Source organism: Euprymna scolopes, chromosome 19 (assembly GCF_053919585.1).
Source record: "Euprymna scolopes isolate OS-2025 chromosome 19, ASM5391958v1, whole genome shotgun sequence".
Taxonomy (NCBI): Eukaryota; Metazoa; Mollusca; class Cephalopoda; order Sepiida; family Sepiolidae; genus Euprymna; species Euprymna scolopes.
In genome coordinates this window covers 21,090,964-21,117,504 of record NC_136500.1, presented here as the reverse complement: position 1 = coordinate 21,117,504, position 26,541 = coordinate 21,090,964, and the positions used below count along the sequence as shown (strand labels likewise).

Genomic DNA, 26,541 nt, shown 5'->3' with positions numbered 1-26,541 from the left:
AAAAATACTCTGCTGAAGTAGCTCCAGTTCTCTCCAAATTTTACAACAAATGTCTTAATGAATCTTGCTTTCCTGCCTACTGGAAAACTGCTTCTGTGGTACCAGTTTTTAAGAATTCTGGCGAAAGAACTGACCCAGTAAATTATCGCCCCATTAGCTTCCTCCCACTTTTTGCCAAAATATTTGAGTCCATAATTAACCAAGCTCTAGTCCATCACCTTACAGATGCAAAACTTCTGACCGACCAACAATATGGATTTAGGCAAGCCTGTTCCACAGCAGATATCCTAACTAATCTCTGAACGTATATACCATTCACTTGACAAAACAGGAAAGGGTAGAGCGGTAGCTCTAGATATATCTAAGGCTTTTGACAGGGTATGGCATGAAGGTCTTCTCAGGAAAATTAGATCATACAGTATCACTGGACGAATACTTAACATAATTAAATCCTTAGAGAAGAGAAAAATTCAGGTTGTCTTCGACAGTTGTACATCTAAACAATATGATATAAATGCGGGAGTGCCTCAGGGGTCTATCCTTGGACCTTTATTATTCCTAATATTGATAAATGACCTCCTGAACAAAATTGCCTCTGAGATGGGTATATATGCTGATGACACCACACTCTATAACAGACACGACAGGAAAACAAATGAATACATATCTAAGGAAATGGCAGAATCACTAGAGAATGCCCTCCAATGTGTAGTGGAATGGTGACAAAAATGGATGGTCACATTCAATGCTGCCAAGACTAAACTTGTTTCCTTCAATAATTACAAGAACCTTCTCTACCACCAATAGCAATGGCCAAAGATTCATTATCTGAAAGTACTTCTTTTAAACTCCTCGACCTAATGTTCACAGGAAACATGAGTTGGAACAGATACATTGAAGGCATTGCCAGGATCGCTGCGAGGAAGGTAGGCTCTCTCTACCGTGCTAGAAAGCTACTAACGCCCGAAAGTATCCTGTACTTCTATAAGGCCACCATTCGCCCATATATGGAGTATTGTTGTCATATTTGGGCTGGTGCATCTGCTACTAGTCTCTCGCTCCTAGACAGCGTCCAAAATAGAATCTCCAACTTGATAGGTTCTGAACTGTCATCTAAGCTTCAGTCTCCATCCCACTGACAAAATGTTGCATCCCTCTGCCTGTTCTACAAGTATTTTAATGGTGAATGCTCTGACGAACTGCAAGCGCTTGTGCCCCCACGATGTAAATACCCTCGACAAACCCGACAAGCAGCTAAATCCCATCCCTACACAGAAATCCCTAGATGTAAGAGAGCTTTCTACTTCAGTAGTTTCTTCCCCAGAACGCTGAACTTTGGAATTCCATTCTGGGTCCCTACTTTCCCACATGTACTGACATGCAGGTTCAAGTGTAATGTGAACTGACATCTTGCTACCCAACTCCCTACATAGTATACCAGTAGCTTATGTCCCTGATAGTAGCCCCTTACACCAAAATAAGAATGTGCCTTGTTTGGGGTAAAAAAAATCACGTGCAAACGGGCGTAGTGAAGTGGCTTATCACATTGCGTAGGAATGTTCAAGCGGCCATTTGAAATAAAGAAAAAAAAAAAGTGGTTCATTTTTTTTGTTGTCTTACCTAGTTTTTAATGCTTTTTAATTGATCTAAAAAAGTTTTCATGAGCGGTTTACAAAAACATAAGCACGAAACATTGTTTTTCATTCATTTTTTTGCTCCTTCCCCCAATGTAAACAGAATTTTTGTGAAATTCTGAACGGTATGCAACTCGGTAAATGTCGATGCGTTACTTACGGAAAAACGGTTAATTAAACTTCAGAAGCACCGGTTAAACTACATAAGTTCTATAATTGACCCCCCCCCAAAAAAAAACCAAAGCACCAAACATTGTTTTGTTTTGTAAACCGTTCGTGAAAACTTTAGATCAATTAAAAAGCATTAAAAACTATGCAAGACAAAAAAATAAATAAATAATAAAATAAAAAATGACCACTTTTTTATTTTTGAAAACTTTCTTATTTCAAAATGGCTGCTTAAAGATTCCTACGCGATGTGATAAGACAGTTCACTACGCCCGTTTGCACGCGAAGGTATCATGTAAGAAAAACACTACCGAAGGCGATGAAATGGCACAAAATAGTTCCAAGATCCAGGGGTTCATACCATGCAAACGGTAAATTTGTGACAGGTTTGATTATCAGATTCGTTGTCAGTGACCTCGAATACTTAAAAAAAAAAAAAAATTAGAGTGGTCGGTGTTCTGTTGTAGCATAAGGTAACTTATACCGATTTTTCTGTACTCTTAAATTAGGTTAAATTCTGGATTTAAACGTTAACATTAAAACTAAAATTTCCGTGTATTTCCAATGACTCGTGATTACCTTAGTTTCGTATATAAATTTGGTTACAAAATTATCAATTAGGAAGTTTCTCGTCTTTTTCAAATAAAACTTACTATTTGTAATTTCTAGATAAAATCGTTATAAAATGATAAAATCCATCAAGAAAAAAAAATATGCGAATACGAAACTAATGAATTTAGGAAAACTCGTCCCGGGAAAACTCGTCTCCGGAAAACTCGTCTCCGGAAAACTCGTCTCCGGAAAACTCGTCTCCGGAAAACTCGTCTCCGGAAAACTCGTCCCCTTTCGCTAGGTAGGAAAACTGGTCCCTAATTGAATAAATATCGATTGAAAACACATTTTATGATCGTTCTTGAAGGAGATATTGTTTTTTTTTTTTAAATAAACTATAGCCCCCCCCCATAATATTTTTTTAAAAATATTTTTACTTGTTTAATGTTTTTTTTTTTTTTTTTTTTTTTAAATAAAATCGATTTTCTAAGTGTCCGTTTTCTACCTAACTGGCTAAGTTCTTAGTGGTTTAACTTATTTTAAAGCGTTTATTATGTTCATACAAAGTTAATTACAAATTATTTTTTGTTCTTATTTTAACGAATGTTTTTTGGAGTCATAAAAACAATAAAAAAAACAAAACCCAAAAATTAAAAAAACAGGGAGCGATTCGATTCTTCGTTACGCTTTTGGTTTTGTTTTTTAATTATGATAGTTTTTTGTTGTTATGTTTCTGTTTTCTGTCATACCAAATGCACTCATGCGTTATTTAAAATTATGATTTTATCAATTATCAACATTTATTGTCGTCCTGTCAAATTTTGCAAAAATTAACTAATAAATTAAAAGCGAAATATTTTTTGACGCGAGAGATGCCATGTGCTAACAATCTCTCGTTAACTCATTTTTAATTTTTTTAATTTTTACTTCAAAATTCTAAAATCAATCATTAAGAGAGAAAGTAATCACTAAATAAATTTATTAATCAATTTTATTGAAAACTCCGTTATCGTTTATCAAGAATCTTTGGTAATCTCCAAAAATACCGTTAGGGCTTACAACATGGCCGCCAGAAGAGTCAACAAAAAACTGCGAATAAAATATATAAAACTCGTAATTTCTGTTTTTAAAGTGGGTTGTCAATTTTCTTTATGAAATATACTTCCAAAATAAACTATTACAGTCGTTTAAAACATAATAGAAGTATTATTTTTTATTTTTTAAAAACAATGTTTACAAAATGTCTACGCACGTTCGTAGACATTTTGTAAACAGTTTTTAAAAAATAAAAAATAATACTTCTATTATGTTTTAAACGGTGCCGGGAAAACTCGTCCCGGGAAAACTCGTCCCGGGAAAACTCGTCTCCGGAAAACTCGTCTCCGGAAAACTCGTCTCCTTTCGCTAGGTAGGAAAACTGGTCCCTTATTGAATAAATATCGATTGAAAACACATTTTATGATCGTTCTTGAAGGAGATATTGTTTTTTAAAATAAACTATAGCCCCCCCCCATAATACTTTTAAAAAAATATTTTTACTTGTTTAATGTTTTTTTTTGTGTTTTTAATAAAAGCGTTTTTATGTTCATAAACGAGACCGCATATTTGTTTTTATATTAATATAAAAAGAATTTACTTATATGCTGTTGTTTATAAAAGGGTAAAATCGATTTTTCTACCTCGCTGACTATGTTGTTTATTTATTTGGAATCGTTTATTTGGTAAAGAAAAAAAAAACAGAAAACAAACAAAAAACATGTCGGTCGAGTGTTACGGGAGAACGAGAAATAATGCTTAGGGGGTCTTGATAATCGCTAAAAAATAGAAAATTAAAGAAATTACTGAGGGAGATTTGGTTTTAAAAAGAAAATAATAAATTTTAATATTTTTTAAAATATAATTTGGAGAGAGAGGGGGGGGATAAAATCTATATCTCCCTTTGAAAAGCAACCAACAAAAAATGAAATTAAAAATATTCGGTAATCTCCAAAAATACCGTTAGGGCTTACAACATGGCCGCCAGAAGAGTCAACAAAAAACTGCGAATAAAATATATAAAACTCGTAATTTCTGTTTTTAAAGTGGGTTGTCAATTTTCTTTATGAAATATACTTCCAAAATAAACTATTACAGTCGTTTAAAACGAATTTAGGAAAACTCGTCCCGGGAAAACTCGTCTCGGGAAAACTCGTCCCCTTTCGCTAGGTAGGAAAACTGGTCCCTTATTGAATAAATATCGATTGAAAACACATTTTATGATCGTTCTTGAAGGAGATATTGTTTTTTAAAATAGACTATAGCCCCCCCCCCATAATATTTAAAAAAAAATATTTTTATTTGTTTAATGTTTTTTTGTTTGTTTTTTTTTAAAATAAAATCGATTGTCCGTTTTCTACCTAACTGGCTAAGTTCTTAGTGGTTTCACTTATTTTAAAGCGTTTATTATGTTCATACAAAGTTAATTACAATTTTTTTGGTTCTTATTTTAACGATGTTTTTTGGAGTCATAAAAACAATAATAAAAAACAAAACAAAAAAATTAAAAACTGGGAGCGTTACTTTTTTGTTTTGGTTTTTTAATTATGATAGTTTTTTGTTGTTATGTTTTCGTTTTCTCTCATACCAAATGCACTCATGCGTTATTTAAAATTATAATTTTATCAATTATCCACATTTATTGTCGTCCTGTCAAATTTTGCAAAAATTAACTAATAAATTAAAAGCGAAATATTTTTTTGGCGCGAGAGATGCCATGTGCTAACAATCTCTCGTTAACTCATTTTTAATTTTTACTTCTTCAAAATTCTAAAATCAATCATTAAGAGAAAAAGTAATCACTAAATAAATTTATTAATCAATTTTATTGAAAACTCCGCTATCGCTAATCAAGAATCTTTTTAATTTCATTTTTTGTTGGTTGTTTTTCGGAGGGAGATATAGTTTTAACCCCCCCCTCTCTAAATTATATTTTAAAAAATACAACTTTTTCGAATCTATGTGTACAGTAATACAAACTCTGATAGAATTATAATTTTAAATAACGCATGAGTGCATTTGGTATGAGAGAAAACGAAAACATAACTATTAATTAAATAATTAAAAAACCAAAACAAAAAAGTAACGCTCCCAGTTTTTAATTTTTTTGTTTTGTTTTTTTTATTATTGTTTTTATGACTCCAAAAAACATCGTTAAAATAAGAACCAAAAAAATTGTAATTAACTTTGTATGAACATAATAAACGCTTTAAAATAAGTGAAACCACTGAGAACTTAGCCAGTTAGGTAGAAAGCGGACAATCGATTTTATTTTAAAAAAAAAAAAACATTAAACAAATAAAAATATTTTTTTTTAAATATTGGGGGGGGGGGCTATAGTCTATTTTAAAAAGCAATATCTCCTTCAAGAACGATCATAAAATGTGTTTTCAATCGATATTTATTCAATAAGGGACCAGTTTTCATACCTAGCGAAAGGGGACGAGTTTTCCGGAGACGAGTTTTCCCGGGACGAGTTTTCCTAAATTCGAAAGAATATACTAATATTTATTAAACATGCAAGCTAGAAGCAGACTTTTTAAACATTAAATTATTGTTTCAAACAAAATATAAGACCAAAATACTCAAGTCAACGAGCCGAACAGCGTTTCATAAAAAAAAATTTAAAAAGAAAAAAAAAAAATCCTCGGATAATTAATAAATGGGAAGAATAGGCGACTCGAAGTAAACAGGGTGCTTGTTCAATATAGGGTTCTCAGATTTTAGCCGCATTTTCGCATTGCGAAAGACTAGCTCTGCTAGGAATTTCCCTTTTATGTGCCGACAAAAACTAATTAATGGTTACTTGGTGCCCGGAAGACTCGTCCCGGGAAAACTCGTCCCGGGAAAACTCGTCCCGGGAAAACTCGTCTCCGGGAAAACTCGTCTCCGGGAAAACTCGTCTCCGGGAAAACTCGTCTCCGGAAAACTCGTCTCCGGAAAACTCGTCTCCGGAAAACTCGTCCCCTTTCGCTAGGTAGGAAAACTGGTCCCTTATTGAATAAATATCGATTGAAAAAACATTTTATGATCGTTCTTGAAGGAGATATTGTTTTTTTAAAATAGCCCTCCCCCCCATAATATTAAAAAAAAATATTTTTACTTGTTTCATTTTTTTTTTAAATAAAATCGATTTTCTAAGTGTCCGTTTTCTACCTAACTGGCTAAGTTCTTAGTGGTTTCACTTATTTTAAAGCGTTTATTATGTTCATAAACGAGACCGCATATTTTTTATATTAACATAAAAAGAATTTACTTATTTACTGTTGTTATAAAAGGGTAAAATCGATTTGGGTTTGTATTACTGTACACAGATTCGAAAAAATTGTCAAAAAACAAATATATAACGAATAAATGTTATCAAAGGCAAGATAAGTTACTTTCCTACCAAACTGGATATATTTTTCGTGTTTTTATTCAATGTAACATGTTTATTCAGCTCGAAAAACATACAGTGTTTACCGATGTATTGGACAATTCAAAATGGCGGCCGACTCTCTCTTAAACACGGTAAGTTCGGGAAAAGGTGTTATAAATAATAAACTAGACAAAATACTATTAAAAAAACACCAGATATATGTCAACCTATGTCATGGTAATATATATTGAGCGAATTTCTAACAGTATTTTGTCTAGTTTATTATTTATAACACCTTTTCCCGAACTTACCGTGTTTAAGAGAGAGTCGGCCGCCATTTTGAATTTTCCAATACATCGGTAAACACTGCATGTTTTTCGAGCTGAATAAACATGCTAAATTGAATAAAAACACGAGAATTATATCCAGTTTGGTAGAAAAGTAACTTATCTTGCCTTTGATAACATTTATTTATTTGTATTTATATATACAGTATATATTTGTTTTTTTTGACAACTTTTTCGAATCTATGTGTACAGTAATACAAATCCGGATAAAACACTTGAGGATAAAAGTTACTGAGGAGTTCAAAATTTTTTTTCAATAACAAATAATTAGTGTTAGCGCATGTCACAAACGATACAGCAAAACAGAAAAGTGTCATACAACAAATATATGCTAGAAAATAAAAAGAATTTTGTTAATAAAGCAGTTCAAAGCATTTTTTTTTTTCAATAATTAGTGTTAGCGCATGTCACGTGCATGAAAAAAAAACCCAACAAAAACAACAAAAACTAAAACGGCACTTCTGCATCTCGGTGACATGAGGCGAATGTGTGTGTATTTTAGTTTCAAGAACTGCAGATGTCGCTTGTCAGCCAAAGAACAGAGGTCGATAACTTTTCTAAAAGTGCATGCAAACTAAAATTATATTTGGATACATTTTTTAGACAATCTTTCTGTACAAAAAAAAAAAAATCTATAAATATTTCGTGTTTTATCATATTTATTATTTTATTTTCAGTTATGAATAAGGCTGTGACAACAGCATATTCTTTTCATGGTTTTGACTCTTGAGTATATATCCATTAATATCTTATGTTTTTATATAGACTGAGGTGGTTCTTGGTTGATTGACTGTCTTATGTGTCGGATATATACTTGAGAATGAAAAGAATATTCTGTTGTCACAGGCCTAGTTACACATCACTCATTGAAAAGAAATTATATTACATTAAGATTATATCAAATAAATTTTTCGAGTAGTCGCAAAATTTGATTTTCTTAGTTTAAAAAACAAAACAAAAAAAACTACTTGATCAATTTACGTGACTTTTGGAATATGAAATTTCCTTTCCGTGACGAGTATTTACATCATAAATATTCATTTTTTTTTTTTTTTTTAAATAAATATAATTCTAAATAAACATCAAAATATCTTGCAAAACCGAGTAATGCTCGATTTTGTTTTTGTTTTTGCATAAAATAAAATATTGTTTCACTGTTTGGAATTTGTTTTTAGTATTATAAAAATTATACTATTTCATAAAATATTTATTGATTACTTTATGTTATAAAAAAAAAAAAAATAGCATGAAATTGTGTTAATGTTTTTTATTAAAATATTTTTTGAAAAAAGCTTAAACATAATACATTACATTGATTTCATGTAAAATGTTGCCAAAGTAGTTTTCTTTTAAAGACTATTTAAAAATAAAAAATGTGTACAAAACTTCTACATCAATTTGATTACTTCAGCAGGAAGTCTAGTTTTGTAAGCGAAACATTTTTATATCAGTGTGAAGGTTTTATTTAACAGCTTGCTGTGGACTTAGAGTCACCTGTTCTTCTGATTCACTGAATAATTTATAGATAATATATTATTTGTGCCAAAATCAAGAGTTAATGCTATTTCTGAAATAATCCTTTTCCCTGTTAATTGTAGTAAGTTGCTGGTCCTGTGCAGTTCTAGGAGGTTCACCTTCCCAGAAATTTGTCTCAACTTTCAGGTGGAGTTGGTTTATTTTTTAATGCTGATGGTGCTCCCCAGGCAACTTTTGGCTAGCCCAGAATACTTTAGAAGCTCTGACTGGACTTTCTCCATCTTTCTGACCTGCTGTCACATCTTCTTGAGGTGGGAAGGTAGTTAATATGCCGATCATACATTAACTTAGTCAAGCATGGCCCACATAAATATTAGGCCCTTCCATTAAAGTCATGTAACCTGCTGATGCCACAGAACAAAGTACAATGGCCATGGTTAGGTGATAAACGACTATTATGAGGATAATCATTTTCTATTTCAATTCTCAAAGAAACTGCTAAGGAATTATAAAACTGATCTAAAATATGGACGATCATGCACATTAACCTATTCAACAAGCCATTGTTTGGTGTCAACATGACACCTCGTAGGAAATAGATGACGTCAGTTATATTAAAACAGAAAAGGGTTATCGTAAAAAGAAAAAAAAAATATCATTTGAAAATTTTTTTTTCAAGCGGGTGAATTTAATTATTAATATAAATACACTTAAAAAAAATAAAATAAAACTTTACAGTAACTTTTGAAAGAAACTATTTAATGGAGTTTTTGTGAAGGAAGCATGACAGTTATGTCTGTGTGATGCTTGTATGCATTTGTGAATAATTATGCATTTTCTATGTGTTAAGAAATAGATTTGAAATTTATGTTTTCATTTTTATAGAGTAGATCAGTGTGTACGTACATGTGTATTTGAAGACATCTATGCATAACAAAGCCACAAGAAAATAGGTTTACTTCATCTTTTTATGTGTTTATGAGTTAGGGATGCTGTAATAGTAAACCCAATAGCAGCTGTGTGTGTGTGTGTATATATATATATATGTGTATATATATATATATATATATATATATATATATATATATATATATATATAAATAAATAAATATTACTCCTTTTCTTAGCAGGCAGCAAGATAGATTGGAACCAGCCCAAGAGCCAGATGTTCAACGACAACCAGATCTGAAGCCAAGAGAACCAGCCTTCACTCAACAAGAACGAGTTCTTGAGCCAACGGACGTCCAAAATAGCCCAGTCTTTGAATCGTCAGTGAAAAAGATAAAGAAAAGGTCAAGGAATCCTTCACAGTGGATAGTTAACAAAAGAAAAGTTGCCTGTGCGACTGGCCAATCCTATATTAATAATAAAAATAAAATAATCAGAGCAAGATATGTTAAACCACTCGATGACCATAAGTGTCTATTTAAATGTGACACACAAATAAATGAGGACGAACGAAAGAAAATCAACCAGTCGTTTTACGCATTATCTTCGGACGGGGAAAGAATGTTTATTCTAAGGAACACCAAAGTTGGAGAAAGTAAAAGGCAGAAGAAAGTTCCAAAGAAGAAAGTCTAGTTTTCATATTTTTTCACGTTAGAAGATGATTTAGACAACCCATAAAAACAAAGATCCTTTAACTGGCACCCCGAAAAATGATGGCAGGGGAAAAGAAACAAAAGAAAAACTTGGGGTGCAAAAAAACTTAATCCGGAAACATATAGAGGCATTTCTTTGTGCAGAAAGTCATGATTGCAGAGTGAAAACGACGAAAACTAACCTAGAAAGCAATTTGTATCTCGGCAACATGTACTCACGGTATGTGGAAGAGTGTCGAGATTTAAATGTGAAGCCCTTAAAGGAAAGCACATACCGAAATATTTTCAATACGGAATATGGCATCTATTTTGTTCAGACCGAAACATAGGTGACAAATGGGGGGGGGGAGTTTGAAATAAAAGAAATCGAAACATTCGCAGAAAAAAGATGAAGTAGAAAACGAAAGACTGAAAATGCAAACCAAAAAGACGAAGGAGCAAAGCTTTGGAAATTGATGAAAAGTACAAAGAAATGCATCCACAGAATTAATTTGATTTGGTGAGTCTTAAATGTAGCCTCAGTTATTACTGCCTTCCATAGTTGTTGCCATCTCATCACATTTAGTTAACCAAAACGTGGTGAGGCGACAACTATGGAAGGCAGTAATTACTGAGGATACAGTTAAGAGACTCAGCATTCCTATCCTGTCATGGTTTACCACCTGATGAAGGCCAGAGGAATAGTTGGCCGAAACGTTGTGAAACATAAAAGATGAGGATAATAGTACGCAAATCTATATATCTATAAAAATGAAAATGTCTGTCTGTACACTTCCCTACCAAATAACTGTCACTTTTCGGTCTACAGATTCAAGATAAGGGTATTGAGATTAGGGAAAATCTTTTATATCGATTTTCGGACAGAAATTTGGCTGTTAAGGGTTCAACAATTTGACCTTTGAGAACTGTACCAAACTCCTCCGCCAATTTTGGGTCTAAACACTTGAAATTTTAGATATAGGTTACTTGGACATGGATCTAACTTTATAATTTTATTTGAGCCCGAAAATGTTAAGGGGTCATAATTGGGGTCAATGTTTAAAAAGAATTGACCTCTGCGGTCTCTACCAAATTACTCAGCCAATTTTTGGGCTAAACATTTTAAATTTTACATAAAGTGTATTCAGACAGAGGGAAAGCTTTTTAATCGTTTTTTTTTTTTTTTGCTGAAACCTTGGCTCTCAAGGGGTCAAAGTTCAAAAGATTTGACCTTTGTGGTCTCTAGACCCAAAAGTGGCTTAACAGTTTGCTAAACATTTGAAATTTTACATAAAGGGTATTCAGACCTGCAGCAAGCTTTTTTATCAGTTTTAGAGCAAAAATTGGGTTGGCAACAGGTCAAAGTTAACAGAGTTGACCATTGCAGACTATCAAACTCCTCCGCCAATTTTGGGTCTAAACACTTGACATTTTAGATGTAGGTTACTTGGACATGGGTCAAACATTTTAATTTAATTTGAGCCCAAAACCATAAATGTTAAGAGGTCAAAATTGGGGTCAACATTAAAAAAAAATGATCTCTGCTGTCTCTACCAACTTTTCTCTATGGTACTTAAAGAAGCTTATTATATAGAAAGGCATTACCGTACATATTCACACTTTTTAAAATATACATATGAACATAAACTTATGAACAGTACATAGGGCCTGAGCAAAACCAGGCGGAACTGCTAGTAAATGAATAAATATATAAATTGCTCATCTCAAAAGGATTCCAATAATAAAAATAATTGGATTGGATTTGAAAAATGTTTCAACAAATGTGGGAGATTCTGAATCTGGGTTCGAGTTAGTTTGGTTTTTGAGAACAGAATAGTCATGAATTGTATACTTCGCAGCTGACACCTCATTTTTACCTTGCATTGAAGCAGAGATCTGTAGGACATCAAATTTGTACAGCTCTTCCTATCCGTGGTAGACATTGCTACTAGATTGCTCCTATGAGGGCTACAACATGGTCATCTTCAAATCAAATCAGTCTATTATACTAATAGAGGTACACAGCATCACTTGGATCATAATTTCCATAGATTATGTAGATTACAGAATGAAATGAAAAGCTTAATAGATTTAAAAAAAAAAAAAAAAAAAAAATATTTGGTGTCTTATTCGTAGGACAGTGGTTACACCAGCAGGGTCACCCAGCGTCACCTGAGCCATAATTTCTGTAAATTATGTAGATTACAGAATAAAAGGAAAAGCTAAATAAATGAAATGAATATAATCTTATTAATGGAAAACCTAGACGAATTAATAAACACTAAAACCGCTCTTAAAAATAATTCTATACTAAATTTCACACATGAAACAAATATAAACAACAGTATCCCTTCCTCAATATAGAAATAAAAGTTGACACCAATAAATTTATTACTCACCCATACAAAAAAACCTACCAGTAAGGAATCATGTCTTAATTACAAAAGCGAATGTCCTGATAGATACAAAATAGCAGTCATAAAAAATCTCATTTACAAAACTAAACGTAATTCTTCCACTAACGAACTATTCTATAAATCACTTTCGAACGTAAAACAAACTTTAATTAATAATGGCTTCCCAAACTACATAGTTGACCAGCAGATTAGACACTTTTTAACTAGCATTAATAATAATAACGATAGCAGCAATAATAACATTGACATATATTATTGTAACCAGATGTATGAGAATTACAAATTAGACGAAAAAATAAAAGATATTGTACACAAACATGTCGTAACCACGGAAAAAAACTCTAAAATAAGATTTATTATTTATTACAAAAAATTTAAAACTAGCCAATTACTAATAAAAAATTAACCTACATCCGATGGCAGTATGCTGAAAACTAGAAATGCTGTGTACATCTTCAAATTTCCCATAGGAGAATGCGTCTCCAAAAAATAATTTGTACATTGGCATGACTCGAACCAGCATCTCCTGTCGTTTAACATGTCACCTGTCTTCCCCGAATAGTTCAATCTATCAGCACCTCATAGCACACCACACCCCTAAAAATGAGTTTAGAGACATATTAATAAATAACACGGCCATTTTAACTGTCTCATATTGCGAGGTGCACCTCCCGATCTTTGAGGCATTGTTAATCCACATTAATAAACCAACGATTAACCAGACTCAAAATGAAACGGAGGGCACGTTCAAGTGCTTTTGAGTATTTTAATGATTTTAAGCGATTTTAATCGTCTTTTCATTTCATCTCGCTACTTTTATTTTTTACTACTCGCCTGAGGATGACCAATGGAGGTCGAAAACGTTCGCGATTATGGGAAATTTCTTTTTTCACTCGGAAAAAACGTTCGGAAAATGGCCCGACAAAGAGAAAAGGAGGATTACAAGAAAAACAAGCAAGAGTTGTCTGTGCTATTTAATGAAATATGTGTGTGTGTGTGTATATATATATATATATATATGAGAGAGATGAAGAAAGCAAACTTAAGTGCAGATCTGTACAAAAGATTTACAAACCTGGATTAATTTTTTTTTTTCTAATTATAGAGTCACCACTTGTCAAGACCAAAAGCCTTGAGAGGATATCTTTACAACAGTGTTTTACCGCTTCCTTTTCTCTCCATTAATGGACATACCAGATTCAAATGAAGATAGAGAAAACAATGTGAAACATGGAAATTAATATCTCATCAAAGAAATGGAAAAACTAACCTCGTCTGTCTTTTCTGTTTTGGAAGCTGGTAACAAATCATCCAACCATTGAAGTTCTCGTTGAGTGAAAATGAAATCCAGAAGTTTCCGTACCAAACATGTGGCCAAAACCTACAAGAAAGAAGAGAAAGACTATTTGTTTAGAAATCTTGATATAGAAAAGAATGATTCGATTAATCAGGTCAGGTGACATTTCTCAACCAATCACACTCAAGATTCTGATAAAATTAACAAATGAAGATTGGTAAATTGTAGGCCTTATGAAAAGGGGAACATTGTAAGTTTTCATGTTTAAAGACAAAGGCTTTTTAATTTTTTTAAAGTTATTTGAATTTCTTTCTGTGAATTTAAATGCAGCTTTGTTTTGTTGTAAAAAAAAAAAAAAAAAAAATGAAAGAAGATTGAGACAAGTTTTATGGAAACTCCATTTTTATTTATTATTACTTGCTTATTTAACTTTTCGGTTTTATTTGTTAGAAAAAGTTAATGGTAAAACCTTTGAAAACATACATTGAATTTATCAATATAAAGTCAAATGTATTTGCGAATGAGCAAAAACAATTGTCTAAAAAATATATTTTTTAAAAGTAAACTATGTTATTACATATTTAGTTTATTTATACAAACATTGATGGCTACATATGTGCACACATGTCTTTGTAATCACCCGTTATTGGGGAGATTACGTCTTCAGGCCAAGAATTACCTCCGAAAACTGAAATTTCAAGATATAAAAACATTTTCTTATACCGTTTACAAAATTAGAATATTGTCATAGAGTATGGGGGAAGGATAAGCAAGGTCTCTCAACGATCCATTCCTCACAGGTTTTTATCGTTTCTTATCTTAACTTCGGTAAGGGATAATTTGTATTTTCATATTCTTTTTATAGCCCAAAGGTTTAGTATCTCCCCTTTTGATTTGCGCTGGAAACTACTTGAGGGGTCTGACGATGTCGTCTATAGCTAGACGTCAGACTGTAGGTAGTCTGATGGCCACCCAGAATGGGGAAAACGGTATTTTCGATTTTCACACATGCATATTGTCAGAAGTAAACCCAAACGCACATATACTCAGGAGTGGATATACACTGTTTTTTTTTTTTATATTTCCTTGCACATATATACAGAAATATAAAATACAAATAAATCTATAAATATAAAATGTAAGAAAAAGCACAACATTCTACATGCATAAAACTTCTATAGTCTCATACATGCGCAGACATATATACATAGACCTACACACACATCAGGGCTCTACGGACAAACTTATCTTAAGTTGACCTTTGACAACTAATTATTTTCGTTTACTAGCCAAATAGAAAAGTTACTAGCCAAACTCACATGATTTTTAGAATATGACATCTTCGTTTTGTGACGAGTATCTACAAAGATTTTCCCGTTTTTTTTTTATAAGTATAATTCTAAATATACAAATGTTGATACTTGAAGGTATAAACATTCTAATTTCTTTAGATATTTTTTAAAGAGCCTTCATTAAAAAAAAAAAAGTATATTGTTCTATTAAACTTTTACTGTTTAAATAATTTAACTTTGTTCGTTTTATTATATAAAAAAAAGTTGAAAAGATTTCTTACTCAGTTGTTTTTTGATTGATTTATTGAGTATTGCTGCACTGGCTGTTGCGTTATTTTGCTTAGACTCATCTGTATAGATGTGTGTGTGATCTGGACACTTTTCTTTGGTTTTATCGAGATTATCATAAGTTATTGGATGAGTATGTTTCTTTTCATATTTACTTAAACTTAGGTCGATGTTAGGGAATACGATTTTCCAGGGAGGGGTTTTGAGTAGGGCAGTTTCATGAATTTTAGTTATGGGTAGACTTGCTTCTTTGGAAATCGATTTTATTCTAAGTCCAAAGGTTTTGATTGCATTTTCTTTTTGGTCAAAAAGGTGTTTACAGTTTGGATTTAAAGTGCTATTAAAGTGTGTTGGGTTTGTGGAGTTGGCTGTAAGTTTTGTGTAGTATTTTAGACCAAGGTTTTGATTTCTGAGCATTGGAGGAGTTTCATGTGCTTCTGCATACAGGCTTTCTACAGGAGAGGCTGGAAATGCTCCTAATGCTAGTCTTAGACGGGAGTGGCATATTGTGTTGAGGGTTTTTAGATATGACTTTCTGGTGGATTAATATATGAAGCTACCATAATCTATTTTTGATCTAATTAATGCTCTATATAGTTTGAGTAGTGTATTCTTGTCAGCTCCAAAATCTGTATGGGCGATGACTCGTAGGAGTTGTAATGCTTTATTACATTTGGTTTTGACATGATTGATGTGTGGAATGAAATTTAGTTTTTTGTCAAAAATGATTCCCAGGTGCTTGTGTTCATTTACGAATGGAATTTTTTCGCCTTCAATCTGTAAGGTTGGGTCAGGGTGGAGTTTGCGTTGGTTACAGAAATGGATGCATTTTGTTTTAGTTTTGGAGAATTTGAAACCATTTTAGTTGCCCATTTATTAATTTTATTTATGTTATGTTGTAGTTTTCTTTCAATAGTGTGAGTGTATTTAGATATGTAGCTGATTGAGCAGTCATCTACATATAAGAAGCTATGTATATCAGGAGAGAGTTCTTTTATAATGTTATTGAGTTTCATGTTAAAGATAGTTGTTGATAATATGCTGCCTTGGGGCACTCCTTGATTTTGTGGGTCTGATAAAGTTGAGTCTATGCGAACTTGGAAAGATCTGTCTGTTAGGAAGTTTTTTATGAATTCAGGTAATCTGCCTCTTAGTCCGATGTTGTGGAGATCTTTTATGATAGCGTGTTTCCAGGTAGTTTCATATGCTTTCTCAAGATCGAAAAAAAAACAGATGTTACGTGTTCCTTATTGATAAAAGCTTCTGATATAATTTTCGAGGTTAGTGATGTGGTCACGATTTTTTTGGTATCCACACTGGATTTCAGAAATTATTTTGTTGTCATCTAGATACCATATATGATGGTAGTTAATCATTCTTTCGAACGTTTTGCATAAACAGCCTGTGAGAGCTATTGGTCTGTAGTTTTCTGGGTTTGATGTATCTTTTCCCAGTTTGGGTATTGGTATTATTGTTGCATTTTTCCATGAAGTTGGGAAATCTTTTGTTTCCCATATTTTATTATAAATTTCGAGAAGGAGTTTTAATGATTCTGGTGGAATTTCTTTAAGGAAGCTGTAGTGCACTTCATCTGGTCCTACAGCTGAGTTATGGGATTTTTCTATGACGGTTTCTAGTTCATTGAGTGAGAAGATTTCATTGTAAGACTCTTGGTTTTTTTTCACATTTTCACCCCAAACAAGGCACATTGCCACTTTGGTGTAGGGGGCTACTATCAGGGTCAGCAACTACTGGGGCACTATGTAGGGATTTGGGCAGCAAGATGTCGGTTCACGTTGCACTTGAACTTCTGCATGTCAGTACAGTTAGGGAAGCAGGATCCTGGAATGGAATTCCAGAGTCTAGCGGTTCTGGGGAAGAAACTCTGGAGTAGAAAGATCTTTTACATCTAGGGATCTCTACTGTGTGGGGGTGGGATTTAGCTGCCTGTCGGGTTTGTTGAGGGTATCTACGTTGTGGGGGCACAAGTGTCTGCAGTTCGTCAGAGCATTCACTATTAAAATACTTGTAGAACAAGCAGAGGGATGCAACGTTTCGACGATGGGACAGAGGCTGAAGCTTAGATACCAGTTCAGTTGGCGACTCTTTTTTGAACCTTGTCTAGGAGTGAGAGACTAGTAGCAGACGCACCAGCCCAGATGTGACAATACTCCATACATGGGCGAATGGTGGCCTTATAGAGATACAGGATACTTTCAGGTGTCAGTAGTTTTCTAGCACGGTAGAGAAAGCCTACCTTTTTCGCAGCGGCCCTGGCAATGTTTTCAATATAATTGTTCCAGCTCATGTTTCCTGTGAACGTTAGGCCAAGCAGTTTGAAAGATGTACTCTCAGACAGGGAGTCACTGGCCATTGCTATTGGTGGCAGAGAAGGTTTCTTGTAGTTATTGAAGGAAACCAGTTTAGTCTTGGCAGCATTGAATGTGACCATCCATTTATGTCCCCTATTCCACTACAGATTGGAGTTAAAGTTTATTTTGTACTTTTCTTCATGTTTCTTAACTATTTGGAATTGTCTATTGTAGTGTTTTGATGATGAGTTTCCGGCAAAACTTTTAGCTAGTGTGTTAGCAATATCTTTTTTATCAGTTATTTTCTGTTTATTTGTGAAAGGTGTTTGATTGGATTCGGATTATATTTTCCAGTTATTTGCCTAATCATTTCCCAGACGGTTTTGGGTTTAGTAATGATGTTGATTTTGTTGACAAATTGTTGCCAGCAGGATCTTTTGCATTCTTTAATTATTTTTCGAGTTTTAGCTCTTTGGTGTTTGTATTTTATTAAGTTGTTCGTTGTGGGTTGTTTTTTAAATTTTCTTAAGGCTGCCTTTCTCTGTCTAATGGCCGTTTTACATTCTGGATTGAACCATGTTTTTTTTTTTTTCCAAGAGGAGAATTTTTGGGTATGCATTTTTTGGCTATTTTTATGAAAGCTAAGTGCATCCAAGGATGGAATACTGCTGCCATATCTGGGTAGGAGCTGCTAAAAACAGCCTATCCTGCCTTGACAGAGTACAAAATAGACTTTGTGGCTTAGTGGGGGATGCCCTTTTCTCTACCCTGCAACCTCTCTCCCACAGAAGAGACGTTGCGAGCCTATCCTTGTTTTATCGTTATTTCCATGGCAGATGCTCGTCTGAACTCCAATCTCTGGTCCCCCTCGCCAATCTTTCACGAAAAACACCCGTCTAGCTGAATCCACTGTGAAAAATTTCCCCCACTCTTTATCTGTGCCTAAATCAAAATGTGGATTTCATGAACAAAGCTTCTTTCTTAGAACTGCACGCCTGTGGAACTCTGTTCCATCTGCCTGCTTCCCACCTGACTACAACTTGGATGTGTTCAAGTCCAATGTTAAATTCCTAATGAACCGCATCCTTAAGTAAACACTTCATCAAATCTCCACACTAACATACTGTACTTGCAATAACCCTTATCCCTGAGTGGCTTCCGGGCCTTGATAAGTGGTGACCACCGTGTGGAAAAAAAAAAAAAAAATGAGTACTTCCGTGAATTCTTCTATTGTTTGGATTTGATGTTCTGTTAGTTTTAGTGAACAAAGTTCTTTAAATTCGGCCCAGTTGGCTTTGTTTGTGTTCCACCTGGGTATGTGGTTTTGGATGGAGTTACTGTAATTGATTATAATAGGGAAGTGATCACTTCCACAGGGTTCTTCGTAAGTGCTCCATGTATAATCCAAGAAGCTTGATGGATCACACATGGTAAGATAAATGGCACTAGTTGATCAGTTTGTTGGATTTAAGTATGTGGGATTTTTTTGATTGAGAAGACACACATTATTTTTGTTAATTGTTCAATTTTGTTTCCTTTTGAGTTTGTGATTTTGCATCTCCATAACGTACTGTGGCAGTTAAAGTCTCCTAGAAGAATGAATGGTGGAGGTGGTTGTTTTATTAAATTTTCTAGTTCATTTTCATTTATTGGTTCATGAGGAGGGAAGTATATTGAGCAGATTATGATTGTTTTGTGTAATGTGGCTTGAGTTGTAATTGCTTGGAGATTTGTTTTGACAGAGAAATTGCTTTGAGGTATGTTATTCCTTACAAGAATTGAGGTGCCTCCATTAGCACGAAGGCCTGTGTTATGGAAATAGTTGTATTGTTCATAGTTTGGTGTTTTGAAATGGTTATTGTTTTGTAGAACGGTTTTCTTGTAAGCAAACAATGGCTGGGTTGAAGATTGAGATAAGTTCATTATAGTTAGATCTTATTCCACGACAATTCCGTTGGATAATTTGTTGTGTTTTATTTCTATCCATGAGGCTGTTTAGTTTTCCTCTATTTCCATCTCTTTAGAAGTAGAAGGTTTATCTTTTGTTGGAGTTTGTGTCTTTGGTGAAGTGTTTTGCTGGGTTTTTTTTTTTGTTTGGATCTGGACGTCGATCTGGATCTTGCTTGAGATGTTGCCGTTTTGGCTTCTTGTTCATTTTTTCCCTCTAGATTACTTGTGTTTGGTTTCTTTTTTTTTTTTATCTAGGGTGTTTTCGGTTTCCATTTTTTCTAGAATTTGGAATCTATTTTGAGTGTCTATTGTTTGGTTTTCTTCTTTTCTGGAACGTTCTTTATTTGCTGTTTTATCATTGCTTATGTTTTTATTAATTTCTGATGTTGTTTTGTTGGTTTCTGTGATAATTTTTTTAATGGTTCTGTTGTGGATGGAATATTATTTTCTTATTTTGGATTTGTTATTTCTATTTTGTTTCCCAGATTTGAGTATTTTTCTTTTAGGCTATTTTGAAATTCTGGCCATTCTTTAATATTTAATGTAATCAGTTTGTTTATCAGTTCCCTATATTGATCATATATTTCATTATGTTGGTATGGTTTAGTTGTCTTTTTTGTTGTCTCTGCATATGTGTTGTCTTTCATATACGTCTCAATTATTTTTCTGGCTTCTGGAAAGGTTGTGTTTTTTTTTTGTACTTTACTTCTATAATTTCTCTTTCTTTTTTATATGTTTTGCATATTTTAGAGAAGACCGGGTGATCTTCTTTGCAGTTAGCGCATTTCACCTCATTTATGCATTTTTCTTCGTGTGGTCAGGCTCTTTGTTGCCGCATTTTCCACATATTTTTATTCCTTTACAGGCTTCTTTATGATGTCCATATTTTTGGCAATGGAAACATCTTAATGGGGCTGGGATATATTGGTCCACTTTTACATTTAAGTAGACAATTTTTATTTGTTAAACGTTAATATATATGTGTTGGTGGTTATTTTATTGTTTCTTTTTATGTTTATGCGGATGTGGTTGATTACTCCTTGTTTTTCTAATTCAGTTTTTATTTCTTCAGTTGCTAGCGATAGTTCATAACTTCGAATTACTCCTTTCGGAGTGTTTAGTGTTTTATGGGGAAAGACTTTGCACTTGTACTCATGGAAGTTCTTCATTTTGAGTAGAGATTGAGCATCTCTAAGATTGGTTATCTCAACTAGTAGATTTCCATCTTTAGTTTTTTTTTTTATCATTTTTGGTTTACTTTTTGTGGATAATGTCTTTTCTATTAGGAAAGGTGATAAATTTCCAATTTTTTTATTTTCGATTAATTCAATAACCAAGAATCGTGGGAAGTTTCCTTCGTCTATAGTTGGAGCGGTTTTTCTAGTTTTGAATTTTTGTTCTTCATCTGAGCTTGAGAGGTCAGAGTCAGAGGAATGGTTTCTTTTAAGGGTTTTGAGGGGGATGCATTTGTTTTTATCAGCCATGGATTTTGGGATTTATTTTTCATCAACCACGCTCCCTACCCACCTCGGAGTCCAAAATTGGGGCATAGTAAGGGGGAAACCCATCCGTCTTTACCATGTCGGGCTATGTGGAGGATATACTCTTTTGGTAAGAAGTTCTCAAGCACTATATTTTCTGTTCAATATGTCCTCAAAAATACATTTGCTCAGATGGAGTGTTGAGTTTTGGTCTTTCCAATTGATTGACCCTTGCCACCGCCTTCTAGCACTTACTTGGTTTGCCTATTTTTTGTAGTGGGGGAAGAAAAAGAAAAAAAAGGTGGGAGTACCTTTCAGTTTCGTTCTTTGTTGTGGTAGTTGGTACTTTGGGTGTAAGTACTAGGGCTTGGTGTGACTGGCCGATTGGTCGGATTGGGCCTCTCCATCCACCCGTCTAGCCAAAGTAAGGGCCGAAGTAATGTGTTGCAGTGCCTAGACTTTTATGCACCCAGGTCTAGGTTAGCTCAATCACCAGGATCACATCCTTAGGCATTACAGGTAGCAACCCACGGCTAACTGGTTGCCCCATTGAGAGATTTTTATCCTCTGCAGGGAGGCAGTCGGCTTATTCTAGTGCCCTACCAACAAGGAAAAAAAAAAGGGGGGGGAGGCGACGGGATCGATAAGTAGGGAAGGAAAAGGAAAGGAGAGGGGAAGGGGGTTGTTGTTTTTGTTTTTGCAGAACATAATTAAGTTTTACAAAAGTGAATAGAAAACAAAAACAGAAAATCGATGTAGGTGCATTTCGTCTCAGGAAGCCAATAGACAGCCTGATCTGGTAGCACCAGCCTTCATATAGGGGTTTATAAGTGTTTAATTCAAGATCAAAAGTAACATCGAGGAAGTTAACCTGCTTTAAGTTTGCATTAATTTCGACTTTTAAGCCAAAATTTTTCATCTCCATGGATTTCTAACCTAATCACATTTTACACGTGTAGCATCTTTTACTATTATTATCCCATCATCTCAATATAAGCCTATCAATATTATTTGTTAAATTGTAAAGGATATAAAGCCCCACGAGATCCGTTGCTTCTGCAGAGTCCAACAATCCCATTGATACCCCAAAAATGTCATTTTGTCCATTTTTAGCCCACTGTTTCCCCATTATAGGTAAGGACAGTTGTGCGGCATTTCATAATGATTTCAAAATCCTCATCGGAGGCATTGGTATGGGCCTTGGCAAATGCAATCCCCTTTCCAAAAGATCCTTTGTGATTGATGGGTAATAATCCATCATGTCGACTTGCACAAAAGCACATTTGTTCTTGTTTGCAATGCTGGTGAACCATTTCATGGGATCCACAGTGTTTACCCATTGGTTCAGGTTGAATTGCCGTTTTAATTCCAGATTGATCTTCGCTAATATTTTTTTGCTTATTTTTCCGATTTCCAGTCTAGTCTTATGGTTGGTTTTGTGTGGAAGCTAGGTTTATGATAGTTTAGAAGGATATATGCTTCATTACCTCTAAGTTAATTTACTCTATCGCTTATTTGTAATTCATTAGTGATTTTCTTACTGTCCTCATTTATCAAACCAATTAGGTTATTATTTTTATCTTGGGATAGTCCTTTATCAAATTCTTATGTACTAGGTTATTATACTTATGCTTGTCTATTTTGTAGAAATTTCTGGTTTTATCAGCCTTAACAAGAATGTTTTGATTTGTTGATTTCTCCTAGGATACTGTCAAGTTTTTTTTGGAAATGATTTTTGGTTTTGTGAAATTCTAAATTTCTAATCAGGGAATAGAGGTCCTTCTCAAACAGTACTAAGGATGAAATTACTGGTGGTGATTTTACGCTTTAAAAACCATACCTCTTTTTTGGTGTTGTCATCTTTATCCAGTCAAAAAAAAGTGGCTTTTCATTTTATCCTTTTGAGTAAGTCATCCATTTTCATTATTAATTTTAGTAAGTAATCCTTGGTACTTAGTGTGGGGATGTTCTTGAGTGATGGATCGAAGTTAATCTTTTTCATGTTTGTGTTTTTTATGAAGACACGAAGCAAAGTGCTCAATTATGCAGGAACATTCGTATTATGGCAGTAGTTTAGTTTCCTAGAAGTGCATCCAATGAAACAACATGTGTCTACCAAAAAGTGCTCAATGAGTAAACAGAGCAGGTATATGTTATTACATATACATATATATTATATAATCTATATTAAGAGAGAGTTCCAATCATAAGCACTATTGAACTCAATCTGCATTTTTGTGTGAGCTTAGACAAATTTAAGTTTTATATATATATATATATATATATATATATATATATATATATATATATAGCTTAGGTTTTGGAAGTATTTTTAACTTTTAAAACTATACATAACTTAATCCCAGGTCCTTTGTTGGAAAAATCTTTTGCTTGTAAGTTAATTTATCTCTTGCAGTCACTGGCATTAGTTTGCTTCCAAGAATTTATGTTAGTCCTAATATTATTGTAGGATCATCAGTTGTTTACCCTGAAAAACTGTTTTGCAGATTTAAAAACAACAGTATTCTATATCATAGCACTCAGAGTTGAGAAAACATCAAAAATTAAATAAAATAAAATTAAAAATAGATATAGTTTTTGCTCCAAATTGATTTAACTTATTCAGGTTATTAAAATTATATAAAATACATATGTGAGGGGGCAAAAAATGGCTAATTTTGAATTTTGTCTTCATATTAAACTGTTAACACTTCCCCTCTCATAGATTCAAATAATTTAATAGGAGTTCAATTAGTTTAATTTTATCTATGACTGAAAAAGCTACCCCCTGAAAAAAATCTAGTCCAATTACCCTCAAAGAATGAAATTTTAAGAGTTTTGGGCAATATCGATCAAGAATATACTAACTTTGTGGATTTTAGGTTTATAGCTTTTAACATTTTCTTGAACACACTTTTCCTTCATATATGGGGTGCCTTCAATAATTTTTCAGATTTTGTACAGGTGTTTAAAATTGTTGTAGACTCTTGAAAATTCAGTGTGTTATTGCTATACATCTTATGAGATGACTGATCAATTTTTATGATTTCAGGTTCAAATAAACAGCTACAGCAGGAATTAGAATACACCCTACTAAAACCTGATTGTCACAGATGGTGAATTTCAAAAATGCAATCTGGATATGAGGATACTTTAGAGGAACGATATACAAAATAAAAAAAAAAATTTTTAAACTTAAAAAAAAAAAAAAAAAAAAAAAAAAATGCCACAGAAACGTATGGAATACTTCAAACTACTTTTGGACCATCTTGCATGAATCGAGCAGCATTTTTGGAGTGGCATAAGAGATTCAAGGAAGGCAGGGAATCTGTGAGGGATGATGAGGTATTGGAAAAGTAAGGAAGTCAGAATATTAGAGTTGATTGGCCAAATAAAGAATTTTATGGATAAGGACTCATTTGTCTATAGAGACAATGTGAAAGATTTGCACAACGTTTATCCCAAGGGTATACAGAGAAGATCTGAAAGAAAGACGTTGTCATGGGCATCAAGACAGTTCCTCACCCTCCCTATAGTCCAAACCTTGCTCCTTGTGACTTTTGATTATTCCCTAAGCTCAAGGAAAACCTTAGAGTCTGTCATTATGAGACAATTGAGGAGATGAAAGGCTTTGACAAGGGTCATTGAAATGTTCACACTAGACTTATCTTCCAGAAGTTGTTGGAACAGTGCAACAAGTGCATTGCAGCTGATGGAGATTACTTTGAAGGAGACTAGTATTTCATGCATGTACTATCAAGAAAAGTGTCCATACAAAAAAAGTCTGGAAACTTATTGAAAGCACTGCATAAAGGACTAGACCCTCTGGACCTAGACAGTTTCTAACGGGCTTCACAATATTATTGGTATGAATAAATTACAAGTAAAACATTTCCTTTATATAAATGCCAAGGCATATCCCGTAATAAGATAAAAAGTAAAATTACTCATTAAAAACCTATATATTGATGCACTATATATTTAGAGAATTATTTTCATTCATTTAAAAAAAAAAGCCTAGTCAAAAGACAAAAAAAAAATGTATGGTTTCTTAGACTTTTGGCCTAGATCAAAGTGAATGTTTAATATATATATATATATATATATATATATATATATATATAAAATAAAATGACTTGATTTGGGAAGTAGGACGACCTCTGGTGTGTATGTGGTATTAGGGTGACAGCTCTAGCTAGGAATAGTTTAATCAACAACTGTACAGTAACAAGAATGACCATAGACTTCCCCTTCCATTTTTTTTGATTGGCATTGTGCCTAATTTTGTTTTGTTAAACTTTTTGTTTGTGAAATAAAATATATAAATTAAAGTAAATGTTAACTTTGGTATTTTTTGCGAATAAATAAGTGTAGTATATGTTCTCCACAATATCAGTGCCATATGAAACGAGTTTTCATGTAATTATCTACCTTGAAAAATTAAAATACAGACAGACATACAAAGTGCCATATAAAGGAAAACTAAAATTAAAAAGGAAGAAATTGATAACATGATTATATTTTGAGTTATTTTTTTTCTAAACCCTTTATCTGAACAAGGACAGATAAATACAGTTAACACTGTATTATGTATATTTGCTGATGACACCACACTATAACAGACACAAGGCGAAAACAAATGAACACATCTAAGGAAATAGCAGAAACACTAGAGGAATCCATTACAATCTGTAGTGGATTGGGGACAAAAATGGATGGTTACATTCAATGCTGCCAAGACTAAGCTTGTTTCCTTTAATAATTACAAGAAACCTTCTCAACCACCAATAGGGATGGCTAAAGATACATTACCTGAAAGTACTTCTTTCAAACTCCTTGCTTAACGTTCACAGGGAACACGTGTTGAAACAGATACATTGAGAGCATTGCCACTGCAAGGAAGGTGGGCTCTGTCTACAGTGCTAAAAAGTTACACCTGAAAGTATCCTGTACCTCTATAAGGCCACCATTCGCCCATGTATGGAGTATTGTTATCACATGTGGGCTGATGATGATGCTACTAATCTCTTACTCCTGGACAGGGTTCAAAAGAGAATCGCCAACCCGATAGATCTTAAACTGTCATTTAAGCTTTGACCTCTGTCTCATCGACGAAATGCTGCATCCCTCTGCCCGTTTTACAAGTACTTTTATGGTGGATGCTCTGGCAAACTACAAGCCCTTGTATCCCCCTCAACGTAAATATCTCCAACATGCAGCAAAGTTCCACCCCTTGACAGTAAGATCCCTAGATGTAAAAAAGCCTTCTACTCTAATAGTTTCTTCCCCAGAATTACTAGACTTTGGAACTCTCTTTCAGGTTCCTACTTTCCCAACTGTACTGACATGCAGAA

At 33.6% G+C, this 26,541-nt stretch overlaps 1 protein-coding gene across 5 annotated transcripts in view; it reads right to left on the bottom strand.

Annotated features, from left to right (window-relative positions):
* LOC145303479 (sodium-driven chloride bicarbonate exchanger-like) overlaps positions 1–26,541 on the bottom strand; it is a 492,397-nt gene that overhangs the window by 5,863 nt on the left and 459,993 nt on the right. For all 5 annotated transcript variants that reach the window (XM_080144835.1, XM_080144836.1, XM_080144838.1 and 2 more), the window contains one exon: positions 13,838–13,948. In XM_080144835.1, coding sequence (XP_080000961.1) covers positions 13,838–13,948 — 111 coding nt within the window. The remainder of the gene's footprint in view (positions 1–13,837; positions 13,949–26,541) is intronic.